The sequence below is a fragment of the Glycine soja genome, chromosome 4 (assembly GCF_004193775.1).
Source record: "Glycine soja cultivar W05 chromosome 4, ASM419377v2, whole genome shotgun sequence".
In the NCBI taxonomy this organism is placed as follows: domain Eukaryota; kingdom Viridiplantae; phylum Streptophyta; class Magnoliopsida; order Fabales; family Fabaceae; genus Glycine; species Glycine soja.
This window is the reverse complement of record NC_041005.1, coordinates 10,582,515-10,598,006: the sequence shown is the minus strand read 5'-3', so window position 1 is coordinate 10,598,006 and position 15,492 is coordinate 10,582,515. Positions and strand designations below refer to the sequence as shown.

Here is a 15,492-nt window from a genome sequence, read left to right as displayed (position 1 = left end):
GTGACAATCGTGAGACTTTAACCCTACAAGCTTAAGCTCCTTCAACTGCACAAGGCTCTTAATATTTGAAGAGTATCCTTGTGGAACCTTCACCCGACGAAGACACTGACAAAAACTTATCTTCTCCTTCTTGGACAAAGTATGGCAGGCTGGGGGCAAGTAAATTTTCTTCCCATCAGACCTTGGATGCAACTGTGATCGTATACCCATATCAGCTAGATCTTGACGGGTATTCAAGCCATCCTTCATCTTGCCTTGAATGTTAAGGAGCGTCCCAATGACACTATCACAGACATTTTTCTCCACATGCATAACATCAATACAATGTCTAACGTCAAGATCACACCAGTACGGAAGATCAAAGAAAATGGACCTCTTCGTCCATATGCAACTTTGACTTTTATCCTTCTTTTGGGTCTTCCCAAATACAGTATTCAGGTGTTCAACCCGCTGATATACCTGCTCACCAGTCAACGGTATCGGCGCAATATCATGCTCTTGACTTCCATTAAAAGCTTTTCTCAGTCGTCTGTAAGGATGATTGGGTGTTAGAAAGTGGCGATGCCTACTGTAGACTGTTTTTCTCCCATGTTTAAGTTGTATGTAACTTGTATTTTCTTCACATATGGGGCATGCATGATGACCCTTAACACTGTAACCGCTGAGATTCCCATATGCTGGAAAGTCATTAATGGTACAAAAAAGCATTGCATGCATTTCAAACGTCTCCTTGCGAAACGCACCAAACACTACAACCCCCTCGTCCCATAACTTTCTCAGATATTCAACCAACGGACTTAGATAAACATTAATGTCATTTCCTGGTTGTCTTGGGCCCGATATCATCTTAGACAACATCATGTATTTTCGCTTCATGCACAACCAAGGAGGCAAATTGTAAATTACTAGCAGAACTGGCCATGAACTGTGTTGAGTGCTTAAGGTGCCATATGGATTCATTCCATCACTGGCTAGTCCAAGTCTAAGATTTCTTGGCTCATTCCCGAAATCCGGATACAAACCATCAATCTTCTTCCACTGGGAGCAATCAGCCGGATGACGGACCATTCCATCAGAAATCCTTCCATTTGCATGCCATGTAAGGTCTTTTGCATCATCCTCGTTAGCAAAGAGACGCTTAAACCTTGGAATGATTGGAAGATACCACAAAACCTTCGCTGGGGGACCCTTGTTGGAGTTTTCATCAGAATTGCTTTCCTCTTCATCCTTGACTTTGTACCGTGAAGTCCCACAGATAGGGCATTTGGACATTTCTTGGAATTCATGCCTGTACAGTATGCAATCATTGGGGCAAGCATGAATCTTCTGATACTCCATACCCATCAGACACAATATCTTTTTCGCCTTATAGTAACTTTTAGGCAATGTGTTGTCCTCTGGAAGCAGATTGTGCACTACCTCAAGCAGTGAGGTGAAACTTTTGTCACTCCACCCATACCTGACCTTCACATTAACTAGACTTAACACAGCAGACAACAGGGTTAAGGAATTCTTGCAGCCTGCATACAAGGGCTTCTTAGAATCACTCTGCAATCCTTCATACACAGGGGCGTGTGCTTGCTGGAAAGACTCCTGTCCAAGGTCACGAATCATGTCCTCTAACTGATCTCCCATTTCTACATCAAATGGTTCAGATTGGGACCCACTCTGCATGTCTATCACTTCACCATGCCATATCCATGTTGTGTAACTCTTCTTAATCCCATCACACAATAGATGGTCCCGTATGTCATCGAGTAATTGTCGTCTTCCATTCAAACAGTTGATGCAAGGACAATAATATTTTCCTTCTTCATTCGGTCGACCTCTTTCTGAAGCAAATTGTAAGAACTGTTCGACTCCATCCTCATATTCTAGGCTCATGCGACTTTCATTCATCCAACTTCGATCCATCTACGCAATTCCATGCATGAAAATCTCACTTTTTTATTTATAGGTGTGGGCCTATCCCATTTAGGAAAACTGTCTTTTATGTTAGCTTCAATCGTCAAGGTTACCATTATTTACAAAAATTTGACTAAATTTCGGCAGCATTTCGCATTGGTCTCCAAGTACACGACATGACATCGGTCAAATGAATTTCCCGATAATCAAGTATGCACTCGGAGAACTTGAAATGCAGTGAACCGAAATTTAATCAAATTAATGAAAATAATAATAACCTGCACGAATGAATGTAACATAAAAATACCAGTCTCCCCAAACTGTCCAAACGGACAATTCAAGACTAAATACAATGGCTAATGCAAACTGTCCGCAAGAGTCATTGCATTCAGTCTCAAACGGGAATCTAACGTTCACTCACCATGAACAACAATTGTTTATATAGCAAATTACACTGATCACATACAAGAACATGCAAAAGGTCAAATTCAATTACAGACAAATATAGACATCAGCAGTTGTTTATGTAACTAATTTCAAATGCTGGGTTTGAAGGGTGCTTATGGTTTAATATTGTAGTTGGGTATATGTGTGTGTGTGTGTATCATGAGGATCTGTGTGTATCATGAGGGTTGAGACAAGGAGACCCTTTGGCTCCATTACTCTTTGACGTAATGGCTGAATGACTAACAGGGCTAATGAAGGTATGTGTGTGTGTGTGTGTGTGTGTGTGTGTGTCTGTTTCTCTGTGTGTGTGTGTGTATGGCTGTGTGTGTGTGTGTGGGTTTCTGGCTGTGTGTGTGTGTGTGTGTGTGTGTGTTTTTGTGTGTGTGTGTGTGTGTGTATGGTTGTGTGTGTGTGTGGGTTTCTGGCTGTGTGTGTGTCTGTCTGTTTCTGTCTGTGTGTGTGTGTGTTTCTGTGTGTGCAGCTGGAAGCATGATCAAACTGGATACTACTCAACAAAAAGCGGATATGACTTGATATGGGAAGCACAGATGGGAGCTAATCAGAATTTGGACTTTGTGGACATTTGGAAGCTCAAAATACCAAGTAAATCACTGGTTTTTGCTTGGAGGCTAATTAGGGACAGACTTCCAACTAGGATGAATCTTAGAAGGCGGCAGGTTGTGATAATTAAATGAGGTACAGTGCCCATTTTGTGGACATGTAGAGGAGGAGCCTGCCCATTTAGAAATATGGAGACAGACTTTGGAACACATTTTAATCAGTGGTCCTCCAACCTAAAGGAAGTGTTTAGTAAATAGGCTGTAGAGGATTCAGAATCTATGTATCAATTAGCTTGTTGTAAGTGGTTCTGTTATAAAACAGCAACCAAATGCACATTTCTATCTACCAATGTAATCTTAGTACCACTGGTAGTTTTCAATATATATAATATCTAATTTTGCTGAGCAAAAAAAAAGGGAATTTGCGGACAAGACAGCTGGAGAAAGGCTTTGCCCAGCCCTACAACTATTGGTCTAGTAATTTATCAACAACATTTTTTTATTAGGGTAGCAGTGCAGGGTTATTGTATTCTATTTAGATTGGCACCTGATGATGGAAGCTTGCTTGTGGAGCTTCTATGGAGGCTGGATCTTTGAGCTTCAATGAGGTCCTTTAATGGTGATTTTCCACCATGGAGATGCAGCGGAAGACAAAGGAGAAGAGGTAAGAGGCGGCGCCATCCACTAGGGAATAAGCCATGGAAGAAGGAGCTTCACCACCAAGATGAGCCTTGGATAAGAGGCTTGGAGAGGATGCTTCAATGGAGGAAAAGAAAGAGGAAGAGAAAGAGAGAGGGGGGAGCACGAAATTGAAGGAAGAAAAAGGGAGAGAAGTTGAACTTTGAGTTGTGTCTCACAAGACTCTCATTCATCAAAGTTACAACAAGTGTTACACATGCTTCTATTTATAGACTGGGTAGCTTCCTTGAGAAGCTTTCTTGAGAAAACTTCCTTGAGAAGCTTCTTTGAGAAAACTTCCTTGAGAAGCTAGAGCTTAGCTACACACACCCCTCTCATAACTAAGCTCACCTCCTTGAGAAGCTTCCTTAAGAAGATTCATAAAGAAGCTAGAGCTTAGCTACACATACCTCTCTAATAGCTAAGCTCACCTCCTTGAGATGAGAAGCTAGAGCTTAGCTACACACCCCCTATAATAGCTAAGCTTACCTCCATGACAAAAATCATGAAAATAAAAAAAAAGTCCTTATTACAAAGACAACTCAAAATGCCCCGAAATACAAGGCTAAAACCCTATACTACTAGAATGGCCAAAATACAAGGCCTTGACGAAGGAAAAACCTATTCTAATATTTACAAAGATAAGCGGGCTCGTACTTAGCCCATGGGCTCGAAATCTACCCTAAGGCTCATGAGAACCCTAGGGCCTTTCCTTGGATCTCTAGCCCAATCTACTTGGAGTCTTCTAACCAATGCCCTTGCGGGTAGGATTGCATCATTCCCTCCACCTTGGAAAGGATTTGACCTCAAATCCCGAGGTTCTTCATACTCTGGGCTCCTTCCCTCAACACCTGTAAAAAGAACAAAAACACATGTATTAGTGGTGTTTGGTATGTTGAAGTAAGGTAAGGTCTGAAAACCCATTTCCTGGGCATCTTCCCATGAAGGAACATGGTTTCTCACCAACTCAATGAGTGGTGCTACAAGTATAGAAAAATATGGGACAAACCTTTTGTAAAAGTTTGTTAAGTCATGGAAGCCCCAAATTTTTCTTATACTTGGTGGAGTGAGCCACTCAGGAATGACCTTTATTCTCTTAGGGTTCATGGGAACCCGTTGATCACTATTTGAAAAATTAAGAAAAGTAACGCAATAAAACATACCTTTTTCTGTATTTTCATATTGATTATTCCTACCAAAAAGTATGACAAACCTAAGGTGTCCCATATGAGTACCTAAGTTTGTATTGAAACTAAAAATAAGAACAAAACCTACCTAATGGGTCCCTATGTACACACACCATGAACATGTTAGGTGTACGAGTGATTTTACAAAAGAGGGTTGCACCACTCAAAACATTCATCATACCACCTATTTTAGGGACTTGGTGCCTAATAATACCTATTTTGGGCACCAAAAAAGCACAAGGATTTAAGCTCTTGCGAACCAAACCCTCATCCAACAACTTCTTTACTTGAGGAATAAACCCAAGCCCAAGAGGTGTGGCAATGCTAGCAAGTGTCTTTTTACAAAAGAGAAAATGTGGAGGTTGTCTAAGAGGAAAAGTTTCTTTAATGTTTGTCTTTATTGTAAAATGAGTTTCCTTCTTAGCTAACCTCTTGGAGGAGACACTTACCTTCTTACACTTCTCTTTAACCACTAATGGTTGTCCATCTTCTTGGGGGTAGATTTCTTCACTAGATTCTTCCCATTTTGCTTCTTCACTTTCACTAGAGGAAGGTGAAGTAGTAGCCTCATCTTGGCTACTATAAATGTCTTGGCCCCTCATAATCATGGTTTTTGTGGTGGGGCATTGAGAAGTAATGTGTCCTCTTCCAAGACATTTAAAGCACTTTATAGAGCTAGTTTTCTCTTGCATACTAGCCTTAGGGGCTTGCTTTTCTATTGCCTTCCCCTTATCATCTTTGGGCTTAGAAGGTGTCACCCCTAAGATGCCTTGACCTTGGTCTTTCTTTGGATAAGAGTGAGAGCCATAAGATTTTGAAGTAGACTTCTTTTTAAGTTGTTGCTCTACCCTTATTTCCCAATCTAAGTTAGCCTCTACATTGTCCTTCCCATGGAAGTATGAGAGGTTAATGTTAGCCTCTTGAGGCTTTCTTTCCTTTTCTCTTCTATGGGAGTGAGGTCTAAGATGTGACCTATGCCTTCCTTCGTAATAGTCACGAAGTTCTTCACTTAGGCTCTTGCAAGAGTTATGACTACTATAGGAGGCATGTTTTTCTCTTTTCATTTCTTTCATTATTTTTCTTCTTTCTTCCTCTCTTATTTTCTTTCTTTCATCTTGACTTATTTCTTCCACTCTTTTTTTTTCCTTTTTCTTTTCTCTCTTGTTTTTCTTTCCATAACTTGAGGGAACTCAACTCATCTAAGATTCTAGATAAATGGTCTTTATGACTAGTACCCTCGCCATTAACACTAGATGAATGATGACTCATGTTGGTTCCTAATTTGTGGTTCTTTCTTGTTGGAGGTTTGAAAAGAAAAGGTAAAAGAAACTATGGTTGAAACTATCCAAATAAACACTAAAAGAGGTGTGAAAGATAAGGTAAAAAAACTAATTGGTAAAATGCAAGCTATCTAGGCGGTTTGATAATGGAAGGTAAAAGAAATAAGCTATGAAAGTAAGCAAGAAATGTAAACTAGGTGAATCCTAAGAGTGTTTGGATGACCACATTCAAGGTTCCCAACAAAACACTCACTATCCTAAGTAAAAATTGCCTAAAATTATTACACACAAATGGAAGTTTGGTAACCTATTGGAGGCTCCCAACACACTTCCAATGAAAGGCCTTTTTGTTACAAAAACTTGAAAGCAATGAAGGTAAGTAAATTGCAAATTACAAAATTACAAAACGGTCCTCAATTTTGGTGGTTGTTCTCTCTTTGGTGATTCACTCAATTTGGAGTGCTTCTTAGTCCAATAGCTCTTAAGGTGGTTGGCCCCTTACTTCTGGACTCAAATTCTTCAAGGGATGGCACCAATCCTTCTTCCAATTCCTATATGGCAACCCACAAACAAGGAAACAAAGAGACAAGCAATAACCAAAGACCAAAAAAAATAAAATGAAAGCTAAACCAATGGAGTTTTAACAAGACAATTTTTCAAGGATTATTCAACAATTAAAGCAATGAAAAGGACATAGAAGCAAGCTAGGACTCAAAGAGAAACTTAGAATGGCTCTAGAGTAGAGTAAAAAAAACTGGAAAAAAAAAAGACTCAACAAAACTCTAGCTTTGGCACTTGTCTTCACACTAATTTTGAATTGAAATTTCCAATTATAGAATAAATTTTGAGCCAAAACAACAAGCACACTTCCCTTTCACCCGTTTTTTTCTGGATACTGATTTTCCTGCCAACTTGTGTGATTTTTCGTATTTTTTCCTTTTATCCAAATCACTTGTTTCTTTTTTTATAACTTTTATCCAGATGTCTAGAAAATTCAGTAAAAATTTTAGCTCAAAATTCGAAGTAACCAATTCTCAGTAATTTTTACAAGTTTGTATGTCCAAGCTGCCAGCACCAGCGATTTGTTTCTTTAAGCATGGTATATTGATTGCCTTGGGCTTACTTTCAACCTTCCTATGTATGTTGAACTCACTAGGATTGTTTACCACAGTTTTAGGAGTTCAATATTCACTTAGGATCAACATTTCAGCCAGCAATTCAATCACCAAAACTCAAATTCACAATAGACACAATCATAAGGAAACCTAAAAGTTCAAGAAAAGGTTCACAATCAAAGACTCTCTAAGAATTTTGCATGAACATGTTAAGGACTAATTAACATGAAAGATTTGACTCAAATCAAATAATAGGCTAAAAGAATTTCATACACTCATGAACAAATGAGTTAGACAAAGAAACAAGAAAATAAAATTCAGCACAACATAAGAAATCTTATGTGACAAGTTTCATGACTAGACATGACTTCTATGACAAAACTACAATAGGTGAACAAGTCACTCTAGATTTTTGAGGTTTTCTTCTACTTTAATATTTTTGTAAGAATTTTATGGTTTGGGTTTCAGCCACAAAAAATAACAAGACAAAACTCAAAGGAACCTAAACTCAACACAATTCATGGTTCAAGAACAAGAACAAGAAATTTGAACCATAGAAAATCAAATCTAGCTTCTATAGCAAGTTTAATCGGTGGAAACTCTAAAGAATCATGTTAAAAACATTTAGCACAAGACATGTGAGGAGATACATGGAGAAAAAAAATGAAGAAACAACAATGGAAGAGAAGGTAAAGCAAAAAATTAATGGAGGTTTAAGGAGCACCTACTTGAAGCTCTTGTGCTCTGATTACCACTTGATGGAAGCTTGCTTGTGGAGCTTCTATGGAGGCTGGATCTTTGAGCTTCAATGAGGTCCTTTAATGGTGATTTTCCACCATGGAGATGCAGCGGAAGACAAAGGAGAAGAGGTAAGAGGCGGCGCCATCCACTAGGGAATAAGCCATGGAAGAAGGAGCTTCACCACCAAGATGAGCCTTGGATAAGAAGCTTGGAGAGGATGCTTCAATGGAGGAAAAGAAAGAGGGAGAGAAAGAGAGAGGGGGGAGCACGAAATTGAAGGAAGAAAAAGGGAGAGAAGTTGAACTTTGAGTTGTGTCTCACAAGACTCTCATTCATCAAAGTTACAACAAGTGTTACACATGCTTCTATTTATAGACTAGGTAGCTTCCTTGAGAAGCTTTCTTGAGAAAACTTCCTTGAGAAGCTTCCTTAAGAAGATTCGTAAAGAAGCTAGAGCTTAGCTACACATACCTCTCTAATAGCTAAGCTCACCTCCTTGAGATGAGAAGCTAGAGCTTAGCTACACACCCCCTATAATAGCTAAGCTCACCTCCATGACAAAAATCATGAAAATAAAAAAAAGTCCTTATTACAAAGACAACTCAAAATGCCCCGAAATACAAGGCTAAAACCCTATACTACTAGAATGGCCAAAATACAAGGCCTTGACGAAGGAAAAACCTATTCTAATATTTACAAAGATAAGCGGGCTCATACTTAGCCCATGGGCTCGAAATCTACCCTAAGGCTCATGAGAACCCTAGGGCCTTTCCTTGGATCTCTAGCCCAATCTACTTGGAGTCTTCTAACCAATGCCCTTGCGGGGTAGGATTGCATCACCTGATTCGTAGGACCTATGCTTCTACTAGTCTGCTGGTTTCTACCTTGTATATTTAGTACCTCTGGTACTCACAGTTATTAATACAAATTATAATTTTGCTGATAAAAAAAAAAGATAATACAAGAGAGAGAGAAGGGCAGTGGCAGTCACAACATATATATAGAGAAGGGCAGTAGATAAAATTACAAAAACATTCAACACTAACAATGAACAAGTTCTGAGAGTTTAAATCACAGTAAATACTTCAAAGATATCAGTCCAATGAAACAAAGGTCATGTAGACAGCCATAGCATAAGTTACAAATATACCAGTAATGCATACAACAACAATTTCAAATTAGTTTTCGAATCAAAGATATAAATACCTGACTTTGAGGCTTCAAAGATATAATCAAAGCGCTTCCGCAGCAACGCCAAATAGCAATAGTAAATGATAGCCCTAAAAAAACCATATAGAAATTAGCCACAGTGTATTTAAAGCCTTTTATCAACAATATGACTCTCACTTCATGGTGATACATTGACTCTCAAAAGACATTATACTGAGAGTGTATTTAAAGCCTTTTTCAGTCATTCTATCAAACAGCTCATTGACAATTTTTTAAGAATACATATCATACTTCTATCCAGTCAAACTAAAGCAATAACTAATTAATTTAATTAAACAGGGACAAATATGTATATTAATATTAAACGGAAGAAGATTGTATGGGTATCTTGAACACAATGCTGTGCTTCTAGAGATGCAGGAGGATTGGGGATCAAAGATTTTAGAATTTTAAATAATTCTCTACTAATCAAGTGGAAATGGTACATGTTTCACCAACCAGAACAGCTGTGGAATAGGATCCTAATTTCTAAATATCAGGGCTGGAGAGGATTGGATCAGGGGCCTCAATGTCTTTAGTATTTATTTAAAACTATTAGGAAGGGTTGGTTTTATATGCTGTATTTTGTTGGGTGCCTATATGGCTATTTTCTTATGTAATGTCTCTTTGTAATCTGTAGTACCACTGGTACTTCTAATTATCAATATAAATTATCTTTGCAGTTCAAAAATAAAATATTAAACAGAACAGTACCACAGGTCTTGAAAATAATTCTGTCATATAATTAAAGAGGTTTGGGCAGGGGGATCAAATGGGCTGCTATTAAAAAGCTCAATTTAAAATACAAGGTGGACCTTGTGTGTATTCAGGAAACTAAGAAGGAATACTTCAACAAGCTTACCTATCAGAGCATATGGGGGGACTCTAATGTCTCATGGGATAGTGTTCCCTCAGTTCACACTTCTGGGGGATTACTATGCTTATGGAATAATTCTGTTTTTGAAGTAGACAGCAGGGTGAAAGGCAGCATCTTCCTAATGCTTGCAGGTAGATGGATAAAGGATGATCAGAGGATATACATTGTTAATATATATGCTCCTTGTGACCTACAGGGGAAGAGAGCTTTGTGGGAAGAGTTGAGGCAGCTAAGAATCTCTCACACTGATGGTCTTTGGTGTTTCCTTGGGGACTTCAATAGCATTAGAAGCCAGGAAGAAAGAATAGGCACATCTCAAAGAATGGGAAATAGCTATGATATCTCTTAATTCAATAACTGGATTTCTGATATGGAACTACAGGAGATCAAATCTAATGGTAGCAGATTTACTTGGTTCAGACCCAATGGATCTGTGAAGAGCAGATTAGATAGATGTCTGGTCTCAGAACAGTGGCTGTCCCATTGGCCGGACTCCTCTCAACATGTAATTCCAAGGGACTTTTCAGACCACTGCCCAATATTATTGAAAACAGATATGATGGATTGGGGCCCTAAGCCCTTTAGGGTGCTGGATTGGTGGCTCAAAAATAAAGAATATCAAACATTGGTGAAGGAATCATGGACCAGAGATCAGCAGGCTGGTTGGGGGGGATTTGTGCTTAAAAAAAAGCAGAGGAACTTAAAATCCAGCTTAAAGCAGTGGAGTAGAGAGTTTGGGGATGTCAAATTCAAGAAAGTTCAGCAGCTGAGACAGCAGTTAAAAGACATTGATAATATCGCTTGTGATAGAAGCTTGACTGCTGCTACATACATGGAGAAAATGGATCAATGCCTTTTTACAATCTGCCACTATATCAATCCTAATAAATGGCAGCCCCACAAAGGAGTTTTCTCCCACTAGAGGTTTGAGACAAGGGGATCCCCTAGCCCCCTTGCTCTTCAACATAGTGGCTGAAGGCTTAACTGGAATGATGAGGGTTGCAATAGATAATAATCTGTATACAAGTTTTTAGGTAGGGAAGCAAAATGAGCAGGTTAATATTCTGCAATATGCAGATGACATAGTATTTGTGGGGCATGCTTCGTGGGATAATGTTATTGCTTTGAAGGCTATGCTGAGGGGTTTTGAATTGGCATCTGGATTGAAGATTAACTTTGCAAAAAGTCAAGTTGGGATCTTTAGAGCTGAGGTCAACTGGATTCATGAGGCAGCATAATTTTTGAACTGTAGACATATGGAGATTCCTTTCTATTATCTGGGCATTCCCATTGGGGCAAAGTCCACCAGCAGCTTGGTGTGGGAACCGCTGATCAGGAAATATGAAGAGAAGCTGTCTAAATGGAACCAGAAAATTTTATCTATGGCTGGAAAGGTTACTCTCATCAATTCTGTCCTCACTGCCCTCCCTATTTATACCTTATCTTTTTTCAAGCTTCCTCGAAGAATAGCTCTCAAACTTGTCTCCTTGCAAAGGAACTTCCTGTGGGGGGGTGTTCAAGGGCATAAAAAAATCCCTTGGGTGAAATGGGAAGTAGTTTGTCTCTCTAAGGAAGAAGGGGGTCTAGGAGTCAAAGATATTTCTAAATTCAATACAGCTCTGATGGGTACATGGATATGGGCTTTATCTTCTAATCATAATCAGTTGTGGGTTAGAATCTTAATGTCTAAATATGGTGGATGGTCAGATCTTAGCAGTGGGAGGGATAAATCTTGGCAGTCTCATTGGTGGAGGGATCTTCGAAAGTTATATCAACAGCCTGAGTTCAGTATTATTCAGCAGTAGATGGTATGGAAGGTGGGAGGAGGGGAAAAAATAAAATTCTGGAAAGATAATTGGTTGGGGGAAGATTATAAACTTGAACAGCAATTCAATCAGCTATTCCTGATTAGTGATCAGCAGAACAGTACCATATCCAACATGGGAATCTTTTCCCAAGGCAAGTGGTGTTGGGACTTAAAGTGGAGAAGAAATTTATTTGACTATGAGCAACATACAACTGTGACATTCATGGAAGCAATTACTGACATTCAAATCCAACCTCATATGCAGGATATTCAGGTTTGGAAAGCTGATCGCAGTGGTATATATTCTACTAAGTCAGCTTACAGACTTTTGAAGACCACCACCCCAATTATGGAGGCCAACATCCTGAAGATTGTATGGAATCTGAATGTACCCCCAAGGGCTGCGATTTTCTCATGGAGACTTATCCTAGATAGACTGCCCACTAGAGGAAATCTCCTTCGAAGAAATATGCAGAAGCAGGATACTTCATGCCCTCTGTGTGGGAATGCTCAAGAGGAGGTGGATCATTTGTTCTTCAATTGTGAAATGACCTTAGGGCTGTGGTGGGAATCTATGAGTTGGAATCAGATGGTTGGCCCCATTGCATCATCTCCAGCAGCACACTTTATTCAATTCTGTGAGGGCTATGCCATAGGGAAAAATCAATCTCATCGATATGGATGGTGGGTAGCTCTGACTAACTCTATATGGAAGCATAGAAACCAGGTGGTTTTCGAGGGTAATCACTTTCAACCATCTAAAGTGATGGATGATGCTTTATTCCTCAATTGGTCATGGTTAAAGACCAGAGAGAAACACTTCAGGTTTTCTTTCAACCAATGGTCTTCTAACCTTGTGGCTTATTTTAGTTGATATGGGCTGGGTATATTGACTATCTGTTTGGGTTGGATATTTTATCCTTTGTAGTGGATTATTGGAGGGTTTGTTTGGGTTGGGAGGAAACACTCTAAGTGTCATGTAATTATGTGTAATTCATCAATACTTCTGGTACTGATTTGATATTATTAATAATATATATATCTATGTTTGCCTTCCAAAAATAAAAAATAAAAAAAAGACACAAAAGTGCCACCTTCCAGAAACCAAAACAAACCCAACAATAACCCAGCACAAGGACCCCAATACATATAATCAGAAATTTAACCAAAGGCCATCATAAGCACCTTTTGAGGTTCAAAAGGAATGCCATGAAAGAGCAAGGAATTCCTAAGCAATCAGCAGACCTTTCTATTTCTATTTTTTACACATTTAAAACTCAAACATATAAAATAAAAAATATATAACAAACTAACAAAGATAAAGACAAAAAAAAGGAAATATAAACTCACCTCAGTTGGTGCTGCTGCCCATCATTTCACTCTCACAACAAATAGGAATCATGTACTTGCATGGAAGAAATAATCACACAACACACAATGATCAGAATAAGCAAATGCATATAATTAAGCATGATACAATATCAATATTCATGGAAGTAACAATGACTTGTCAAAAATTTGGATGAAATTCAATATACAATTCAAAGTTTTGTCCCTGAAACCCTCTGTGTAAATCAAAGCTTTGTCCCTGAAACCCTCTATGTAAATTTGACAGCCTCATGTCTCCCTTCCTGAAAACCCACTAAAAACTGCCTAACCCCCCTTGTTGTTACTCCATAATTTATTCTGCAATAACTGCTTAAGGCAGTTACATGTAGTCCTAAATCACTACACATTCAGTTACGATTAACCCTTTGTGCCTAACTAGGGTTTCGAAACATCAAAACAGAGACAGACCATTGAACAATGGATTTTCATCATTAACATACAACAGAGACATACCTTCGATGGAAGCGCAGACATGAACTCCACAAACGCCAACTCGACAATGTAGTTGCAGTCACGGAATCGCAGCCCAGTTTGTGACAAACACAAACTCAGGCAGAAGGAGAAACAACAATAAAGCCCTGGGTTAAAACGACAAACGCCTAATGTTAAAACCAAAGGACGTACCTCAATGGATAAGTGGCAAAGACAATCTCCACAAACACGATCTCCACAATGTGGTTGCATTCACAGAAGCACAAGCGACTTTGACACAAGGAGAAAGAAGAAGAACGATAGGGTTCAAGCGCAAGGAGAAAGAAGAAGAACGATAGGGTTCAAGCGCGGGTTGTGCAATTTCAGAAGTTTAATTTATAATGATAACAACATCGGTTTTTTATAATTAACCGATGTTAACATCAACTATGTAACATCGGTTATAATAAAACCGATGTTAACATCGACTCGATAACATCAGTTTTTACAAAATCGATGTTAACAATGGCATACTAACATCGGTTTTGGAAAAACCGATGTTAACTACTCCATAATAACATCGGTTATTAAAATAACAGATGTTACTATGGAGTAGTTAACATTGGTTTTGGAAAAAACGATGTTAACTAAGTCTACTTATTTACAAAAATGTCACCGCGCTTTCTTTAACATCGGTTTTAGCTATAACCGATGTTAATTGGGCGATGTAGAAAGCTATTTTTTTAGTAGTGAGAGCTATTGTTGGCGAAGCACTACACCAATGCAACACCCTTGAATGTTGTAACTTCTGCTGGTATCATGAATGACAGTATCAAGTAGTTAGCTGCTGAGGCTTCTGATTTGGATTCAACTTCAACATCTAGATTCAAGATGTCGAGGATTGGTACTTATTTTTATTTATAATTTTGTTTATGGTTTTCCACGACATTTTTGCTGGACCTAGTCCAAATTTTGAGATAGGAATTGCTGAATTAGATACTCATCTGTGATATCAATTTGATCAATTTAGTTAGGAATTTTATAATGACTTGCTATTTTAATGATGTAATTTTAAGTTATTAACATGGTTGATTGCTGAAATTTCACCAGGATTTATAAATTAAGTCTCACATGAGACATGTTTTGGTATTTGTATATATCATTACGGCTTGAATTCCATAAAAAAAAAAAAAAAAACACACACACACATTCTACATCGGTTGTTAGATCCCTCAACATACTAAGACGGTCAACTGATATAGAATTAAGCCATTATGGGCAGCATTCTACATCGGTTGGATAAAAACTGATGTAGATATCTCAACATACTAAGACAGTCGTACCCAACAATCAATGTAGAAAGTGCCCATAATGGCTTAATTCTACATCGGTTGACAGAAAACCAATGTAGATTTCTCACCATTCTACATCGGTTTTGTCTTTAAAACTGACTTAGAATGTGCATCATTCTAAGGCGACTCTGATTTGAGACCCGTCTTTGTATCCATGTCTTTTTACATCGGTCCACCAACCGTCGTTGTAAAGTGTGGGTTTTCAACGACTCCCGCTACAACAACGGCTCATAACTGATGTAGAAAGGGCCAAATAACCGATGTAGAAAGCTTAATTTCTAGCAGAGTGTAGTGCATGTATAAGATTATTTATCACAAATTCTTATTTGTTAAGTCTCTATTACTTTTCCTTAAATAAATTCATCTTATGAAGGAATGTTTTGTGAAGTCATCTGCTTGTCCATGTACGTGGACTTGAATCCTTACCTCTAAATAAAATTAGCAAAATGGTAAACCTACATTCCAAAATTGACATGAATATTCCATATATGTATATAAGCAAAAATGATTCAGTTCCAAATGTCATCATGTGTT

The 15,492-nt window shown here is 38.4% G+C and overlaps 1 protein-coding gene across 1 annotated transcript; it reads left to right on the top strand.

The window, feature by feature from the left end:
- The first annotated feature begins 11,804 nt into the window (after window positions 1–11,804).
- LOC114410542 lies at window positions 11,805–12,680 on the top strand. Its single transcript, XM_028374528.1, has one exon. The coding sequence runs from the start codon at window positions 11,805–11,807 to the stop codon at window positions 12,678–12,680; it is 876 nt and encodes a 291-aa protein (XP_028230329.1).
- The last annotated feature ends 2,812 nt before the right edge of the window (window positions 12,681–15,492 follow it).

Bases quoted from the DNA above. Each gene is read 5' to 3' on its own strand.
- LOC114410542 (XM_028374528.1), top strand. From the start codon at position 11,805: ATGGTATGGAAGGTGGGAGGAGGGGAAAAAATAAAATTCTGGAAAGAT.